The sequence below is a fragment of the Penicillium antarcticum genome (assembly GCF_028974205.1).
Source record: "Penicillium antarcticum strain IBT 31339 chromosome Unknown utg000010l_segment0_segment0, whole genome shotgun sequence".
Taxonomy (NCBI): domain Eukaryota; kingdom Fungi; phylum Ascomycota; class Eurotiomycetes; order Eurotiales; family Aspergillaceae; genus Penicillium; species Penicillium antarcticum.
This window is the reverse complement of record NW_026695308.1, coordinates 59785-78599: the sequence shown is the minus strand read 5'-3', so window position 1 is coordinate 78599 and position 18815 is coordinate 59785. Positions and strand designations below refer to the sequence as shown.

The window sequence follows — 18815 nt, the reverse complement described above, 5'->3', positions numbered from 1 at the left end:
GGGTAGCACGAATAGCACGGATGGATCAATGATCTTTGACAACTGTCAGATTGCCATGGTCCACAAGATCAAGATTTTGATACTATGATCTAACCCACAACAACGTGGGCCCGATCGGATTGTTCTTACCGACTCATTGAAACCTTTCAGAATGTCGTGTGGACTACCCGATCGCCCGCTAAAGAATTGACAAATTCTAGCCAAACCCTACTACATTTATTATTTACTACGATGATCGTAGAACTCTGTCCATAGTCACCTGTCTCTGCACAGTCTATGAACGACACCCAAGATTGATTGAGACGGCAATGTGCAGATCTAGGATTTGTCTCACAGGCAGAATGAGCGCTTTCAGAATCTTTCTCGTTCAATAGAGAGAAGATAGCAGCAGCCTCGTGAAACAAAAATGCTCGTTGTGGTGAAGAAAAATGACTTCAAGGAAGCTTTGGTTTCACGTGATTTTTCTGACCACAGTACCGCAATCCCTCTCTAACAGTAGGAAGCAGAAGCAAGATATAAATTGGTGTCGAAACACTTTATTCCATCTTGAAAGTGCTTCCATTTTACACACTTCATGGACTTATATGGCGGACTACAGTTCGCGGCGGGTGGGAGATCTCAGACTTGAAGGTGCATTTGACTAGATTGGCTGCGCGTCAGATTTCATGACATGTAACCAAGGAAATGTGAAAATTTAGGCCATGCAGGGAAATAACTCCACAATTGTGGTAAGCGATTTCACCGGGCATACTAAGATGCATCCGACAAATATCCACCCAAATCCGATGTTAGACCATGAGGTCGACGATAATTTATACTGACGTAGAACAGCAAATTGTAAGTGTACCACGAAGAAAGTGGATAAGCAAGCCTAATTGGATGATTACTAGTGCGCTGACGCAAGCAAGCATACTGACAATCTAGAGATGTACTGTGCCAACTAGACGTTCACTTGCAGTACTCTGTTTTCGATATCGCAATGCAGCCGAACCCGCCTTGATTTCTGCAACTTCTAGCAATCTTTCCCTGTAATGCAACCGCGTCACATGTCAGGAATCCACATGCCCCTTCCCCGCGGGTGGGTGCGCCATTTGTCTGGCATTTACTGCCGCTCGGCACGCATCACGACAATGTCATATCGCGGTCGCGCAGGTCAGTTCTCCTCACTCGCGTAATGTACTGTAGAGATGCGCTCTGGTTTGCCGTACACTGCTGTGACATGGTAACGCTGAAGACAGTATTAAAATACAGATAAATATGATTAATTATCCACTGCGCCTGGATTTGTAAACTACGGTGGAAATGTTAAGAAAGACGCTCGCGGATTTCATGGCACAGTTTGGCGACGATGCACATCTTGGCAACGTCTGTTTCAGTCTCGCTCGCGCCAGTTTGTTTCCGTTCGGGCTTGGCAGAGCTCGCCCAGGAAGTCCGTTAACCTTTCTACGGTCCATACCAGTCCATCGATGCCATTTTTAACCTCGAGCCAAAAGAAATAGCAGTATGATTGCTTTCAATGCACTAAAGTACCTGTGTCACTCTCATGAACATAAATTGATATAATTTCGCGTCATAAATGAAGCGTTTCTCCAGCGGAACTTGGCCTCGCTAGAAGACCGTTTTATTTTGGTTCCCTAAAATAAATTCATCAGCCTTTATCACGATATGGCAATTTCGTAACTCCATGAATGCGTCAGCACGAGATATGTGGCGTAAGAGGGAAAAGAAAAAGAAAAAGAGGCGTAAACTTTCCGGAAAGTACAGCGGGGACACCTTTTCTGAAACCCTCATTTTAAATGCTCATCATGAGACGCATTCGGGTGTGTTCGTTCTTGCGTCAGCCATGCGCAAAATTACCGGGTTTCCAACACGAGTATGAACTGCTGTCAAAGTATTACGGTATTTCAGTAGTCTCAAATTAGGGATGAAAGGAAAAAAAGGAAAAAAAGGGCTGTGGGTGTCACCAACAAGTGTATTTGCAGGCAGTCTTATCGGGTTTATAATCGCACGTTCGCGACATTCGATATCATGTGGTGGAAACGTGGAGAAGCATTCATCATGTTTTAGAAGCTACGAGCAAGAAATGGTGCCTCGTGTTACTTTAGGGATACGGTCGTATCTTCTAGATATCAGAGACAAAATGCAGATCCCTAGGGACAGAATGAATTATATAAGGCTGCTGTCTGTCCAGCTGCTGCTCATCATCCTTATCTTCTAAGGCTATCTTTAGAGCTATTTTACTTCCTTGAACTCATAACACGAGTCTTTCCAACAATTCTCCATCTAAGATGTCTCTTTTCCGCGCTAGCTCCCCAAGCTCTGGGGACTTCGTGCCTCTTTTCCGCCTCTTGGACGACTATGATACCCACCGGTCTGGTCGCAGCCAGTGCGCTACTCACTCGTTTTCTCCTCGTTTTGACGTTCGTGAGAGCGAGAGTGCCTATCATCTTGATGGCGAGCTTCCCGGCGTTTCCCAAAAGAATATTGACATCGAGTTCTCCGACCCACATACACTGGTCGTAAAGGGATGCCTTGAGCGTGAATACAACTCTTCCAATTACCAAACTGAGGTGAAGGGCCCGGATAAGGAAGAGGAACAGACCAAGACCGAGTCCAAGAACGAGCCCAATCATCATTTTTGGGCTAGCGAGCGTTCGGTAGGCGAGTTCCAGCGCACCTTCTCCTTCCCGGCTCGAGTTGAGAAAGACCATGTCAAGGCCAGCCTCAACCATGGGATTTTGTCAATCCAGGTTCCTAAAGAAAATGTTACTGCTACCAAGAAGATCGAAATCGAGTAAACGGTCATTCTCAGATATTCCGACGCATCTCAATCTAGTGTGTGCATGTAAGCCACGAATGTAGGTTGCTATTTTGGCCGCTTAATTCTGTTGTAAGTACAAGCACTTCTAGACTCTTTAGGTCGGTCGTCTGTTCGAGATTATTAATTCCACAATGTCTTTATTCAATCAATTAATCATGATTCACGTACAGATTTTTGAAAACTGATTGTAGCGGTAGAACCTGTGACAGACAACAGTGTCACGGGTAGAGCTCGGCATCAACCGCGGTCTGACCGCTGCGGTGCGGTTAGGTAACCGCAAAAATGCTGTTGGGGTTAGGAATTCCCCTGACTGCGGTTGGTTATGCCGCTGTCGGAAACCGCATATGGTTAACCGCGGGTTACCCGCGGTTTGACAAATAGGTCAAACAACTGGGAGCCTGAGACCTGGATATTTTATGCGTTTTTTGGCTGTAATTTTGAAGTAATTAGGTTACAGGCTGGATAACCTGCGACTATATATTTTTGGCTTTTCATGCTGAATGTAGGAGAATTTACATCCAAGCAAGTTGATATCTAGAATGTTGGAATTAAATAATTAAATCTAGTTATAGTATTCAAAATCACTATCCTCTTCGCGACGCTTAGAAACTCGCGTTGAGTAGCGGGTCACCTGGGTGCTGTCTCCTGGAGCAGGCAGAGGAGGTTCAGCTTCATCCTCGGATCCATTCATTTCTTGAGCACTTCTCTTCCTCCCTACGAAGGAAATCCTTGGTCCTCTACCTTGGGTAAGTGCGAGCGGTGGCTGTGTAGGAGGGTGTTCATGGATAGCCACTCCGAGTCGATCAACTTCATCAACTTGATCATCTTCCTCGTTGTCACTGATTGGGTCGAGATCATCCTGAGTATGCGTGTCTCTCTCCTCGTTGGCTGCTTCGATCTCTTGGATTGAACGGTACTCCTTTATGAAGGTAAACTGCTCCTCTGCAACATCGAACTTCGACGTACACATGAACATCATGAGTTCTTGGATAGTAGAGGCATTTAATGACCCTCAACGATAATGGCAGATGTTCCGAGCAGAGTTGATGTCCGATGGGTGATCCTCATTATCCTCGATCGCATCTCACGTCTTTCGATGCCTGGCAGCTCGACCGGTACCGGGATGAGCTCATGTTTCAGTCTGGCTCATGGCGGACGAGCCCTACTTTCGTCGGCGAGCAGGCTGTGAGTCTAAGTCGGCGTGCAAGGAGAAGGTGAGGCGAATCAAGCCTCAATTTCACGCCGAAGACGCCGCGTACTGTGAAGGACGTTCGCCGGCAGGCTTCTTCTATTAATAAATTGCAAGAAGAGAACCCGTCGCGCGCGGATGAAGCGTTTGAGCAGATCGTGAAAGGCGCCTATTAAGCTATACACGGCGCGGCCATTTTACTCAGGAAAACCAGGAATTACGCGCCGCTAATGCGAGAACCACCCAAAAGGAGAAGCGTATGAGGAAGCGTATAGCTCACAAAGGTGGCATGTCAGTTTCGGAGGCTATGGAGATAGTATCAGGTCTAGGTATAGCCGATGAAGTAGGCCAAGGTGGTGATAGCGGTTCATCACCGACGCCGAATCAGGCCAACAACAGGAGACTACAGCGATGCAGTATTTGTAAAACGCTTGGACATAAAAGAAATAGATACCCAGGGGAGGTCTGGCTAGCTTCATTATTAATTATCAGGCGTTGTTGTGCTTTTTTTTTCAATTTCATGGTACCATGTTTGGTGGGGTGGCCAGCTCGGTAGTGAAATACGTTATTATACAATGCTCCAGGTCAGACAACCAGTTGCAATCCGCATTCCAAGCCACAAGACACCTACACCTTCTTGGAAGCATTGTCCATGACTCGCTGGCTTGACCAAGGATAACGATCAGAGTGTGGAAAGCGAGAGAGCTGGCACAAAATACAAATTGAGATGAGATGTCTCCGTGTAGCAATGTCTGCTCAAGTAAATAGGTGCTGTTGTGGATACCCCCTGCTTGGCATTGCCATAGGCGTCTGCAGTGGCAGTACTTGGATTATGAGTGAAAGTCCACAGCGAACGCTCCAGTTTCCAGCCAAAGAACTCGAGTGGCTGTAATCCATCTCATGCAACCCCCTCATCAGGCTTCTCCGCTTCGAGGCTTTTTATCCCTGAGCGCGTTGCTACCAGCAGCGAAGTCATCCAGAGTACTTTTATCCTGGTCTAGATTGACTCTAGGGTCCAGCTTGTTAAGAATCCCATTATCGTGAAGACCACCTTTGCCGTAATTCCGTGCGTATCCTAAATGGGCATCGGGAGCCTTCTGATTCCCTAAAACCCTGATTAGATTTTGTGAATATGCAGACCAATGAAGAAGTAAATAGAAGGGAAATGATTTACGTCTGTTGCTGTCGACTCGAGGGTCAAGTATGTTGGCAAGCTTGAATTTGTGAGGGCCGTCGTTGCTCGACTGATTAGACATTATGAAATCAGTGCCCGGCAGTTTCACCATGATATACTTGGGATCCTCTGTTCTTGTGTAAACAGCAAGATTTATATATTATATCACTTCGTGTAAGTAGTTGGTTTTATGACGTATAGGTGACGTCTATACCTTCATGGCATACAGGCCATTGATTGGTACTAAATTAATGAAACGTGACGGAGTGCACCACAATCCAGTTGGACACAGGTCTGACGCCGAATGCTTCAGTGCTACATATCAGGATGACGGAAATATCAGGATGACGGAACATACGTCAAAATCTGATGCTCCAATAAAATTAAAGGCATGCTAAGCAGGAGCTCATATACCGAATTGTAGAATTTCGGTCAGAAACGTTTATTAGCCTGGAAGAATACGTCCCGTTTTAGTTCGAGGTTTCAACTGTGATAATAAAAAGGATTTTCTTCGGATTTGCAACATAATATGTACTCTTACATCAGTAGACCTCGTTGTACCTATACCGAATCTGTAACATGACCCACGTTTGCCAGTAAATCCTGTCTCGACCGGTAACTTAACACAGTAAGAGAGAATCATCCACGTACTTGCACTGCCTCATAATACGTACTTGCGTTTAACAACATGAATATTATACTGTGACACAACATCGTCCGCCAAGGTTAGAGATGGCAATTCACCGGCAGCTGGTAGCTCTAACGATAGCAAATCTTGCGCACAGAGATAGGCCGTTCATTTAAATGAAGCCTACTCGCATAATTGTCATTTTCTGCTGCGGTAATTCTAGAAGTTAATCTTAGTTTACTGCGTATGATACCCGCATCGGCGGTCTTCGGCGAAACCGGGGTTGTTAAAGTCATTGAAGATACACAAAGCGTTGTTTAATTAAGTACCGTAGCTATCCTGATTATTCATGAACTAGGCATGGACGATTTTTTGAAGATCAGACAAGGATGACGATGTTTGTTGAACGACAAACATTCTAAAGACCGCGCGGGACACAAGATCTTGTTACAGCATAATTTAATAATTTCACAGTTGTTGTCCGCCATCAAACGGTACGTTACAGTATGATACGCATGCTTCTGATCTCAACTGTAATTTACCTGCACGACTTTCAGCAACTCCTGAATTTCATCCAAATGAAAGACACATGGCCATGAAGATTAGATACCGCCGGAAATTCTTGATATATCAAGAGTCCGGCTACTTCCACAAATTAGTTGCTGGCTTCCATCTGGTTAAAGATGTGACTGATCCTGCCAATGGAGTGATGGCGTGGCGCTTGCCGATTATAATTCCAAACGCTGCGTACGCTAAGTAGAAAGTAAATTCTATATTTTCTTAGATTATACTTTCTTCGGAAACGAATAGAAGGGGCTCTGCTAGAAGTTTTCGCAAATAAGGAGGAAAAAGACTAAGAGTATAGTAGTTGCTAAACTATCCGTCATGATATGCAGAGAAGAGGTCACGAATTGACTATTGAAGACATGCATAAAATGTTACGTAGAATTTGGTAAGGATTTGGCCAAGGATTACCAGTAATGCAAAATTCAAGTTGCCCCTTGAATAACATGTTGCATTGGACTTTATTGTATCGAAGTTACGATGTAATGCTGATAGATAATGAAATGGGGGATGCTCGATGGCGGTCTGGCATGCCAGACGGGTCGATATCAATAGAGACGAAGGGCAACTTAATACTCCCACGCCTAGTAATAGAGCATGAGGAATATCGGACGAATAGACCCAGTCCTACCGAGCTTAAATAGATGAAATGAATTTTGTAGAGAGCAATGGTCATCTTGGATTGAGTACCTTCTCCAGGCGTGCTTTAGGTTTTGAAAGTAAAAAACCAACCAACAACCGTCCGAGCACACAATGGACGATGTTCAAGCTTTCCGCAGATCGAGGCTCATAATTGGGTCAAACCGACTGCCACTTTCTGTGAAAGAGAAAAAAGGTAAATACGAGGCGACACCGTTCTCTGGTGGCTTACCGCTTTGCGAGGGCTGAGCGCTACTGATTATCTGTGGCTACGATGGCCGGGGATGTAGATCGACGAATCGGACAGAGAAGGTGTGAATCCGCTCCTCGATCCGAAAGCCGTGGTCTGTGAGGTCATCTCGTTTGTGATCATTTCCATGGCTTCAATTGCCCTGTTTTCGAGGTCCAGCCAAAAGGCCGGGACATGGTGGACAGCTAATCCGAAACGTGGCTTCACCAGGGTAGTGTGGTTGCCCAGATCGGTCAGCCACTCTTTGTTGTTACGGGCAGTCTCGGCTAATGCCGGGTTGTTCTTGAACCGGATCACATATCTAGTCTTAGTGGTACCAATGCTCGCAACCTGTGCGGCCTAGGTGGATGGGGTTATCAGCAGTGCTGATTTGAACGCAAATCTTGTCTTTGTCATTTTTCACCGGGTGTTCCGCGGATGAGGATTATCTGTGCCGGCTGCGACAGTCGCCCACGAGTGTGTCGGGCTGGTGCGTTCAGTCCCCCTACCTGCGACCGCAGCGCTAGGATCTCTTCGTGTAGCTTCTCATTCTGGGGTTGGAGCTTGTTGTTTTAATCTTTTACTTCTCTCGGTGCGCTCCGGGTGGCATGAATGAGCGTGGTTTGTTCTTCAATGGTGTGTTGCAGGTGTACGATAATCTGCCAAATTTCTTTGGTTGTCGCTCGACCAGTGCTGGTTCCGGTATTGCCCAGCTCCACGGGTTCGGAGTCCGCGTGGGTCTGCTCGCTTTCCACTCGTGCATGCCTGCCGGTCCGGACCGTGGTCGTAGGCGCAATGTTCTCCCATACGTCGATCCCCATGCCTTTTCGGGCATTTGTGGTGGCAGGGGGCTCGGGAGCCACGTGGGTGGGTCTGCCATCTGTCTGGCGTTAGCTCCCGGTCGGCACACAACGATAACGTTGTATTGCAATAGTATCAGCCACAATGTCTCCTCCCAATTCTTTCTGCTGTTACAGTAGAATTCGAAAATGATTTCCGTTCCGACAGTTAGATCCTAAACCATATCCCACTAGGTTGGGTACAGGGTCGTATATTAGTTTAGCTGGGAACTCAACTTCGACGAGAGGTCAGCGTAAATGAATCACACACGCATACTGTATTGTTCGTACAATGCGCCGTGCCTGCTCAATATCACAATCAAATCATGCAAGGGGCCTTGGCTTACAATGTGTACCGTGGCAGACTTCTTCACCGAGGATCATGCACATTGGTAGGGTTGTTTATAGCGCCAAAAACTACTTAGATATGGACCAATTCAACCGAGTGAAAAGCCACACTAGCGCAGTGCAATTATGCTCAGATTCAGAACCACTCTTGAAACATGATATTTTGTACGCAGTGGATGTAAACAGGATCGTTAGGAATCTACCTTATTCGCGAAGATTTAAGTTTCCAACCCAAGCCCCCAGCAAGCCACAGCAAGTAGGGCTCTACAGCCAAGAAAAAACTGCTTGACTACGATGTAAATTGTCATCGATCCAAATCTACGTTGCTCTATTTCAACTGAGAGCCACTCGAAGTGCAAATACCAACCATGATTCCTTCTGACGAGGACCAATTCATTACAAGGTAGGAATCGAAAATGCTCCCTCAAGCCCAGACAAAGCCGATTTTGTCGTATTCGGATGAAGATATTGATTAAAGTCTCCGCAGTCTCCGTAATCTCCGCGATCATCATTTACATCTTGATACAGCCCTTGGGCCGTGCACTTCATGGGAACCAATCGATCAAGTATGTATGAATCACCCAAGGAGATATTATAGTAGTCTGGCATAGACATATTATCCAGCGGATTGAAATTATTGAACCCGTTGCTGGCCCGTTGTTGCCCGCAATGAAGTTCCAACGGATTGATCGCGCCTTGCATGGATGATGGCGCGGCCGATTGCGGAGCTTTGAGCATCTGGGGCTCGGGATTGATTCGAGTACCCAATAACGAGCCATACATTCGCAGCATGGGCGAGGTGTGTTGTCGATGGAGCGCATCACAAGAGAAACGCGAGCTGGCGATAGGTGACGGTTGACGCTGCGTGTCGGCGTTGGTGCGCGAGAGATCCTGCTGCAGGCCCTCATTTTCTGAAAATTGCTCGCCCTTGGTCTCATCAAGGACGCCGAGGCGCACGAGTAGGTCTTGGATGATTGGTTGGCCATTACATTGAGTCTCCAAGCGGCCGCTAGGACAGTCTTCGCCTTTCACGCTGCGCCGATAGAGTTCCTGGAGGCCGTGAACTAGCAAATTTTGTTGCTTTTCGAGCTTTTCAACGTATCTGAACAAAAAGAAAGTTCAGTATAATCAGTCCCGACCTTTTAACAGAGAACCACTAAGTGAGCTTACCTCTTGGGATACACTTTATCACACGCTTGCTTCCGCCTTCCAAAAACGCAGATGCCATTGTCAGCTCGACATCGCGAACAGGGGCTGAATCCATCGCACTGTCTGAAGTCAGCCCGTTGTGGGGCAATTGCTCTTCTCTGGTCTATTCACCTTAGATTTCTTGAGCCGACACCGATCGCACGCCTGGTATACTCTCTTGCGGACGTTGCTGTTGAGATATGAGTTCTCCGATGTGTGTGATGCACGACTCGCTGGCATGGTGGGGTTTGATGCGAGGAAGAAGTTATCGTGGGAGAAAAGTTATAGTGCAGCGAAGAACAAGCGGGCGGGATTTCACTCTCTTTTGCTACACGTTTTGGCCCTGTAGAGAAACATGATTGGTATCAACTAGCTATAATGACAAAATGACGAGAGAGCATCAAACATTCCTGATGAGAAGCAGGTTAAATGCAATTGGTTCGACGGCAGAAGTGGCCTTTTCTCCTCTAAATTAGCCGACATTTGACCATGACTTTTTCAAGTTTTGCCGTTCACAATTTCCTCACCTTGACGTAATAGCGCTTAGCTCAGCATTGCCATGCATTGATAGTTACTGTAGCAGACGCACTTTGACCTAGATGTGACGTCAGTGCTTGTAAAGAAGTTTGATGGTCCAGAATGTACTGCCGGCATTGGAATCAATTTAGATCACAAGATAGCCAAGAATAGGCACCGGCTACATAGCGACAGGTCAGCTACAGGGCCATTACCGCTTCCAACGTTTTTTGCCGAGCGTGTGAGTGGTGAGTTTGGCGGTAGACTTTGAAGCGAGTAATCCAGCTTTCGACTTGCCAAAGCACCGCTATCCATATGCCCCTCATCTTTAGAGGTAGTAGCCCGGGTTGATGAACGGGTTCGGCCTCGCTGAATTTCCCGTTCTTAGCACCAATTTACTGGACGTAAGTCTCGTACGTCAAGATGATGTGATTTGAATCGAGGTCCACTTTCGTCTGGTGGCCTTTGCGGAGCAAGCATTGATTTTATGTGGATAAGTAAGTAATGTAGTCAATGAAAATCAGGTGATTTGATCCTGGCCAGCCAGGTGGCAGTAGTCACCCAAATAACCAATAATGAAATGCAATCCCTCCTCAACGCAGGAGAATTAGACCTAGCAGATCGGTATGCGTCAATATGGTTCTTCGGTCAAGTCAAGAACCAACCACCCTGCTACCCAACCTGGGCATTTGGTGGCTCACCAACAATAAATGATTATACGACGATGCGCACAAGACGCCTGCAACAGCGCAGTGCGACTACCCCGGTGTCGGATGTAACTGCCAAAATTCGGGTGTTGCTACTGGAAATACTGGCCTTGCTTTCCCTGTTTAATATATGTACCAGCAGTGCAACGATCATGAAGTGCGCGTTGTGTAAAACCTCTTCTATGAGAAGTATGGGGCGCAATTTAGAGAGATTAATACCGGACATGACTATTAAGTCCAGATTTCAGCTTCCAGAAGGGTGAATGTCCAATTCTCACACGAAAAAGTGACTGGGAGCGTCTGGTGGCCATCCACTCGAAGGATAGCAATGATATGTGAAGCCAATCGCGTGCACTTCTCTCTGCGCACATTGGTTACAATAACCTTGCCTAGGTTGATACCCAGAATACATTGACAGCCGACGAAGCCAATGCAGAAGACGCGAAGGACCAGAACGGTGTGAAGAACAATGATCACCCGAAGGTGTATGTGTCGTGGCCTAAGCATGCCAACTTCGGCACGCGCAAGACAGAATGGAATAACCCCGCGAGTCAGTCGTTGGAGATTTTTAGCAGTCAGAAGTGGTGGTATTTCGTTGCTCCTCGCTCCTCAATACTATGTATGTGCCACCTCTAGGTTCATTGGATGATTATACTGATGACACAGATCCGAGCCGATGATAGTACGGACGCTGATAAAGCCATTGGACCTGTAGACTGGGAGAAAGCGAGTAGTAACCCTCCTTCTGCACAGCCTAGTGTCTGTGATGCTTTATAGAGATGTAGAGGCACGTAATTTGTTCAATCCATACACTGAAATGCAAACAAGGCTATCCGTTTTTGAACCATACATCAATACATCAACGCCTTCGTCTCATTCGTCTTGTTTCATTTCGCTTTCATGATCAGCTTTCCATGATCATCGAGTAGATGGCTTTCATTCTCCATGCCGCTCCATTGAGGGAGACTATCTGGTATGTCTAGCATGCGGTGTTCGTAGAAAATATGACATCTATCAAGGTTGTTAAAAGTTGTAGACAACACAATGGCAATATTAATACGTTGGTTTGAACGCTTCTCTTTTCTCTCTCTGCTCATCATCCGTTCCCTCAAGTACGATCAATTGAGGGAAGATGAGACAGACATTGCGCATTTCATCCATGATGGGCGTGCGACAATTGGAACAGTATACCTTGGCTGGCAGACCATATTCCTGAGATTTATGGGTAGAAGAATATAAGACCAATCCACCAGGGTCACTGGTAAACAGCATATCATGTTTATGGAAGATACAAGCCCATTGGAAGGGTGTACCATGGGTGATCTGACATCCACGGCAATGACAATATTTGGTGTTCAGAGGTTTACCTTGTTTAAGAAGGTAAATATTCTTTCCGCAGAAGCATTCGGCTCGCCAATTGGCGGGTCCATATTCCTCCTCGCTCTGATTGTGGTATGGAGAACGGTATTTCCATTGTTCGTCTTTGAGGGTGTTTTCTGGGGGTCTGTTGGTAAATGGTGGACGGTGAAGAGGGTCCTTTGTCGTTCCAATGCCCATTTCCGCCATGATTATTGCGTATTTTATGAGTAAATGAGAGAAAAAAAGAGGAGAAGACAGAAATCAGAGCTTTAATGTAGGGCGAAACAAGGATAGTAAGGATGCCAGATCAATGACATCAAAGTAGATCGTCCGCAAGGGATACAGTATTGACATCCCTGCTCGAATAGTGGCAAGTTGGGTCTTTGTTTTTCTTGAGTATTGTTCGAAGAAGTGTCTCGAACCGGTAATCTCTTTTATGTATCAAATGAAAAAATTGTAACGGAGTGAGTCCTGGACTTGCAGAGTCCTGCAGATGAGTCAGTTCACAACAAGCGTATTACTGTCGACCTTGCAGTGTACCTTGATCGCTTCTCTACCCCGCTCCAGGCCTTGTTAAATAGTCCGTCCTTGGGGACCGGAGAGTTTCCCAAGAATCAGTCGCTGTATCCTCTATAATATACATCTGTTCCTGAGACATCTTCGTCCTACCTAGTTGACAGGCTCTATCCTGCAAACACTAGAACCCCTTATATGTTAAGAAATGAAGTCAGTGACGTCATGTTCAAGTTTGACGTGGAGAGTATTTCCGTGTAGATGAACCTATCAAAAACACAGTTACAGTAACGTTTAACGTTAAAGGATGACAGTAGGTCGAACAAGACATGACATGTCTACTTTGTGTAGATCTCGAAATGGTGCGGTCCTGCGCGATTCTGTTGCGGTTCGAACCTCATAGAGCCGCGATTGCATAATTTTGCCAAGGTCTTCCTTTTTCGGATGGATAAATTGATTGCTCACCTCAATACTTCGTTGTCATTTAACACTGTTTTGGGCGATAGATGACTGAATGTTGAATGGAGCGACAATACTCACGAAGTTTGATGTACTTTACCTTCATATAGTCCAGCATTGAAAACTGTAGGTTTCCCTAAGTAGAGTAAGTTCAGGCTCTTGGTGGTTGATTCTGTTGAAATATGAGGCCATTTGCTGTATAAGGGATGCCTAAATGTACGAGGTTCATGCAACCAACCATCACCTGATAGGGCTATTGTGGAAATTTTCCCTGCACAAATATGGGAAATCGCCATCAGATCTTCATCTAATGTACTTTTACTAGTATAAATAGCAGTAAAGATATTCCTTCATGGGAGTAGACTTAAATACTCTCTTTCAATGCCAGGCACCTTTTACATGTCTATCAGCTTTACGTCGTAACTTAAATAGATTCTGGTCGGAGTGATCGTTACAGGACTGTGTGGAGTGAGAAATGTATATTTGATCTGGCAACTATACCATCACCTCGCATGTCATTTTTCAGTTTATCCCCGCGTTGGCAACTTAGAAGTTGCTTTGGGTAGTTTATACTCCATTTTTGTCAACTCTCGTATAGTACCCAACCGATTGGAGATATTGATGACTCTATATTGAATTACCCCTAGTTCACGCTATTTAACGTGACTCCTTGCCGAGCGGCCACCCCACTCCAAATTTCCCATCTCCTGAGCAACCTATGTTTTCAATCATCCACTATACCCCAAAACGCACCGAAAAAGCCCAAAAATTCATCAAACAAGAGGGCAGGATCTTATTAGCTATTTAAGCTATTCAAAATGGCCAAATTCCTTCGGTCGCAGCTGCTGCACGCTCTTTCGACGTCCCTCGTTCCCCCTTACGGGCCCGTCTGACCGACCGAACGAATCGGTCTGATGTTCGACCAAACGGCCAAAAATTTAACCAAAATGAGGAGGAATCAATTTAGTATTGGCTAATACTCTATGGATTCGGGAGGTGCAGCTCTTACGATCGAAATTTTACGAGATATGGCCAATTTATTACTTCAGCGCCGGGGTGATGATACCCCCCAGACTGTTGGTAAAAACTGGCCAACCCAATATCTTAAACGACATCCTGGGTTTACGAGCCGGTTTTCTCGCAAATATAGCTATCAGAGGGCCTTCATGGAAGATCCAAAGGTTATCATGGAGTGGTTCGATCTCTTTCAAAAATCTGTTATCAAGTATGGGGTATTATCGGATGATATTTACAACTTTGATGAATCAGGCTTTGCGATGGGGATTATTGCGACGACTAAAGTGATTACCCAATGATTTTATACCGGTCGAAGAGGGATTTTACAAGCTGGGAATCGTGAATGGGTTATTGTAATCGAGGCTATTAATGCATCTACATATGCGTTACCGCCGTACATTATTTCAAGGGGAAAAATTTCATGGAAAGATGATTCGACGACCTCCCTCACCAATGGGCTATAAAGCATAGCCCTAATGGATAGACGAATGATGAGATTCGTGTTGATTGGCTACAAAAACACTTTATACCGCATACTACAAGCCGTACGAAGGGAAAATATCGTCTTTTGGTTCTCGCCGGTCACAACAGTCACCTGACGGCTCAATTTGATAGGATTTGCGAGGAAAACTATATCATACCAATCTATATACCTGCATATGCATCTCATCTTTTACAGCCCCTTGATATAGGCTGTTTTGCGGTTTTGAAGAGGTCTTATAGAAGCCGGGTTGCAGAATATACCTGATTAGGCATCAATTCTATCGAAAAAGATGACTTTATCGATATATTCCCTATAGCTCGTACGGATGCTTTTAAAGACACTATTATTTATAGTACTTTTGCGGCTACCGGCTTAGTCCCATTTAAACCTGATCGAGTACTATCTAAGCTCAATATTCGTCTTCAATCCCTGCCCCTACTAGATCGGCCTAGTTCGCAAGGCTCAACGTCAAATAGCAATATCTCGACTGGTATACCTCAGAACACTAGGCAACTAGCAAAGCGCAAAGCTAGGATTGATGCTGTACTGAGTGATGGGTCAAATAAGATATCTAGTCCTACTAAGCGTGATCTTAAGCGGTATCATAATATGACCCTCAAGATCATTCATAAGCTTATTTTTCAGGATGAGGAAATCAAGCGATTACGGGCTGCAAATGCAAAACAGATATCCTATCAGGGTAATCTAACAAATTGTGTTGAAGTTACGATGTATAGAGGATAGATGTGCGAAAGATGCCTGGCATTGAACGCGGTTGTTCAAGTCTCTATCCGTCCAGGAAGTCACTTTATCGCTATTTATACTAGTAAAGGTACTTTTGAAGAGGACACGGTCGTTATTGCCCATGTTGTTGGCATAGGCAAATTCCCACTATAATTTTACCAGGTGATAGTTACATGAACCTCAGAAATTGATGCATTGCCCATACGGCAAATGGCCTCATATTTCAACAAAGTTGCGGATTATTTCTTGGCAGTGGACTGAGTATTCGGGCTTATTCAACACCATCCAAGCTGCTCCACAGCCTCACTAGTCATATCACTAAACTCGAGTCGATACCCTCTAGTCAAGATTTCAAAAGACACTAAAACTTTGTCATGCCGGAGATGGCTGATGATGATGATGTGATCTATTATAGTCTGGTGGAGCTTCCCTCTTGTCTTGTTAGGCGCTATGCAGACTTTCTCCGGCTTAGATACAGGCGGTGCTCTCCTTATGTGTGGGATCGCACTAATCACAATTCCGTACCGCTCCACCGGGGTAACGCGGGCCCTAAGGAAAAGTTTCAAAAACCTTAGGAAATTCAGTGCCACACTTAGCATAGAGTATGCGAAGGGAGAGGCATGAATGAGAACTATGCTCCATTACCCCCCTAAACTCTCCCATACACTGGGCGATATCTAAGCCTCCCCTCCTCCGACGTGGTCATCCTTACCCCCGGAAGGATAAGAATTTGGCGGCTATAGGATTCGAACCTACTACGCCTTGATATAGAGGTGGGCAGGACCCCAATCCGCCAGACCTCTCTTTGGCGCAAACCGACGGCCGACCACTTCGACCACCAGCCACCTCCGGAGATGGCTGATAACAGTGCGGAGACGCTCTTCTCCGTCCTCATACCTGTTGGAAAAGTCTTCGTACCCCTTCTTGTCCCCAAGCCTTTTTCTCCGAGCTATGTTCTCCAAAATTTGAGCGCTGATCCCAGAGACGTGTTCCATCGCATCTTGTCCAACTCGGATGATAACAATATCGTCCTGGCAACGAGTCACGTGATTACTTCTCTGCTTAATGCAGTCACAGTATGTTTGCGGGTAAGACTCAATGCCAAGGTCCTGAAGTTGTTCACAGTACATCAAAAGACAATCCCTCGTGAGATGATATTGGAATAATACAAATTCGGGCTTGCCGATATGCTCCAGATGGGTTAGATGATCATGAAGATCACGTATTGCACAAGCAACACAAGCCATGCATCTTTTTCTGGCCGCTGTTCCTAATTTTGCCGTGCTACTATTTCCTTCTTCAGAATGAAGACTTCAAGTATTGGTGCTTGCACATACCAGCGTATGAGGTTGAGGTAAGTTGCAAATGCATGGAATATAGCCAAAAGCGCTTTCTGGAGCTGGCACAGGTTGTAGCCGGACATTGCAATGTTTGCTAACCTTGAAGCATCGCCATGAGTTTCTGAAAGCTTCTCACCAAAGCCCTCACAAAGTTGCAAACAGAGCTCGGGGAACGGATAGAACATTGGAGAGGGTATGTTTCCGGACCCCAATAATGTATCCTGTAGTGACCTTAAACCATCCGCAAGCGTGCCGAGAACAGCCACATCAGTGGACCTGAAGCTGTCTATGGTATCTAGAATAGTTGCCGTCGAGTCAAAGAGTTGTTCTCGCGTACAAGGCTGAGGTTTAACATTCATTTTGTTGAGCTGACCAGAGGGCAAAGACATTTAGCTCAAGGGACGGCCGAGACATAAGTGGATCATACAGGCCAAAGGGTCAATTCTAGTATCAATACAAAGAACTTAAGCACCCAGCTGGTGCAGTCTATAATAAATAGTTCGAGGCTGTCTTGTGACGTTTTCTTGTAAGGAGCGAAAGTGAAATGACATCACGAAATTTCATCCGGGTTAATTGGCCCCACAGCCCGTTTGTCGATAGAAAAGGAAACGGCCAAAACAAATCGGTCAAAATTCGGTCTCCAAGAGCAAATATTATGTGGGGGAAAAAAAAACCAAAAAAGATCCTGTCGTATACAGTATGGTACATGTAACGTACAGCAAAGGACTCGGCCGGCCGGGGTGACAACGCCTTATTTGACAGCTTCTCCCAGAATGGGCCCCGCCACGCAGTGCTTTCCCATGAATTGGTGGACGTGTTGTCGGCCGAAAACATATCCCCAGCATAAGGAGCATTTTACGGCGGCCCTCAATTTAGCGCGGTCTGATCAATGAAGGCCTTGGCAGTGGGGCCCTAGGAAGAAAAGCAGTCGTCGAGGAAGGAGATTTCGCTAATACTAAAGTACCATATTCAGTGCCATTACATTAATTTCTGTAAGTGATTATCTTCTAAAAGACCAGTCCCATTTCTCCATCGTCTCCACCATCTGTAATAAATGCAAGTCCACATCCTGTTTGGGTCTACCAAAGCTCGCTTCCCGCGCTTATCATCCCCGACAGGTCCTCAGCAACCGTCTTATTACCGCGTTAAAAATGGTTCTGCATGGGAGACAGTGCAGTTGTTTAGTTCATGCTGCCCTCATGCAGTAGAGCGCGGCTTTGAAACCGTTGCGATGCTTTGGCAAAATCCATAGCCAAGACAACCTCCACCATCTGGGACCGCGAAGCACAAACAGTACAGTGGCAAGACAGCAAACCCAATCTCCCAAGTATACCTGTCACGGCTTTTCTATGCCCACTAACACCAGCATTCACGCGATCATCCAACCAGGGATTTGCCGTTGGAAGACTGCTACCGAACGTTCTCATCTTTGCTGGTGTCAACCCGAGGGTCGAGCTTATTGATGAGCTTAAGAGTCATGCAGCCCAGTGGTGTCGTCGCTTTCCTGGCCGGTGGCTGAATCAAGACCATTATCGTCTGGAGTTCTTCTGGAACTAGATCCACGAAGTTCTAGCAACCCAACTATAGGCGCTGCATTTATCGAAGGATAAAGGGCTGTCACACCTGTACTCGTCATTACGGTTGTATCAGCCTTATTATCTGGATCTAAATCTGCAGCATGAGGTTCATGATTGGAGGAGCTACCCCTTCCCGGCTGCTTGCTCGTCGTCGCATTCTCCGTCTGTCTCACAAAGGTAGACATATCGGTGATACTGTAGGAGTAGAAAAGTACGGAGTTGTGCTGGAAAATTTTCGGCGCAAAAGAATACTCAAAGGTGAGCTTGAAAGAAAAGGGGTATATAAATTGTGTATGATAGCCTGTGATATCATGCTGACGAACATCCGCCATTCCCCTCCCGTGTGGTGATATGGCAGATCCGGGGAGTAGTTGGTACAAGTCGTCGAGTGGTTTAGCATGGAAATTTCCGGTATCGCGCCAGAGCTTGTTGGCTGTGAGCGAAGACCTTGCTGATGTGATCCCGGAGGACTAACTGCCG

At 45.9% G+C, this 18815-nt stretch overlaps 6 protein-coding genes across 6 annotated transcripts; 2 read left to right on the top strand and 4 right to left on the bottom strand.

The window, feature by feature from the left end:
* Positions 1-2288: 2288 nt before the first annotated feature.
* N7508_011051 (Hsp20/alpha crystallin family protein) lies at positions 2289-2798 on the top strand (the record flags this gene model as incomplete). The annotated part of the gene is made up of 1 exon (XM_058469111.1): positions 2289-2798. The coding sequence occupies one exon, from the start codon at positions 2289-2291 to the stop codon at positions 2796-2798; it is 510 nt and encodes a 169-aa protein (XP_058314089.1).
* Positions 2799-4924: 2126 nt separating this feature from the next.
* N7508_011050 (uncharacterized protein) lies at positions 4925-5266 on the bottom strand (the record flags this gene model as incomplete). The annotated part of the gene is made up of 2 exons (XM_058469110.1): positions 4925-5115; positions 5185-5266. The coding sequence occupies 2 exons, from the start codon at positions 5264-5266 to the stop codon at positions 4925-4927; spliced, it is 273 nt and encodes a 90-aa protein (XP_058314088.1).
* Positions 5267-8827: 3561 nt separating this feature from the next.
* Positions 8828-9859, bottom strand: N7508_011049 (Zn(II)2Cys6 transcription factor domain-containing protein; the record flags this gene model as incomplete). The annotated part of the gene is made up of 3 exons (XM_058469109.1): positions 8828-9533; positions 9602-9699; positions 9752-9859. 3 exons carry the CDS (start codon positions 9857-9859, stop codon positions 8828-8830), a joined length of 912 nt encoding a protein of 303 aa, XP_058314087.1.
* Positions 9860-10715: 856 nt separating this feature from the next.
* On the top strand, positions 10716-11619 carry N7508_011048 (uncharacterized protein; the record flags this gene model as incomplete). The annotated part of the gene is made up of 3 exons (XM_058469108.1): positions 10716-10910; positions 11236-11461; positions 11516-11619. The coding sequence occupies 3 exons, from the start codon at positions 10716-10718 to the stop codon at positions 11617-11619; spliced, it is 525 nt and encodes a 174-aa protein (XP_058314086.1).
* A 276-nt stretch (positions 11620-11895) lies between these two features.
* On the bottom strand, positions 11896-12408 carry N7508_011047 (uncharacterized protein; the record flags this gene model as incomplete). Its single annotated transcript, XM_058469107.1, has 1 exon — positions 11896-12408. One exon carries the CDS (start codon positions 12406-12408, stop codon positions 11896-11898), a length of 513 nt encoding a protein of 170 aa, XP_058314085.1.
* Positions 12409-16173: 3765 nt separating this feature from the next.
* Positions 16174-16413, bottom strand: N7508_011046 (uncharacterized protein; the record flags this gene model as incomplete). Its single annotated transcript, XM_058469106.1, has 2 exons — positions 16174-16315; positions 16337-16413. The coding sequence occupies 2 exons, from the start codon at positions 16411-16413 to the stop codon at positions 16174-16176; spliced, it is 219 nt and encodes a 72-aa protein (XP_058314084.1).
* Between the last annotated feature and the right edge of the window lie 2402 nt (positions 16414-18815).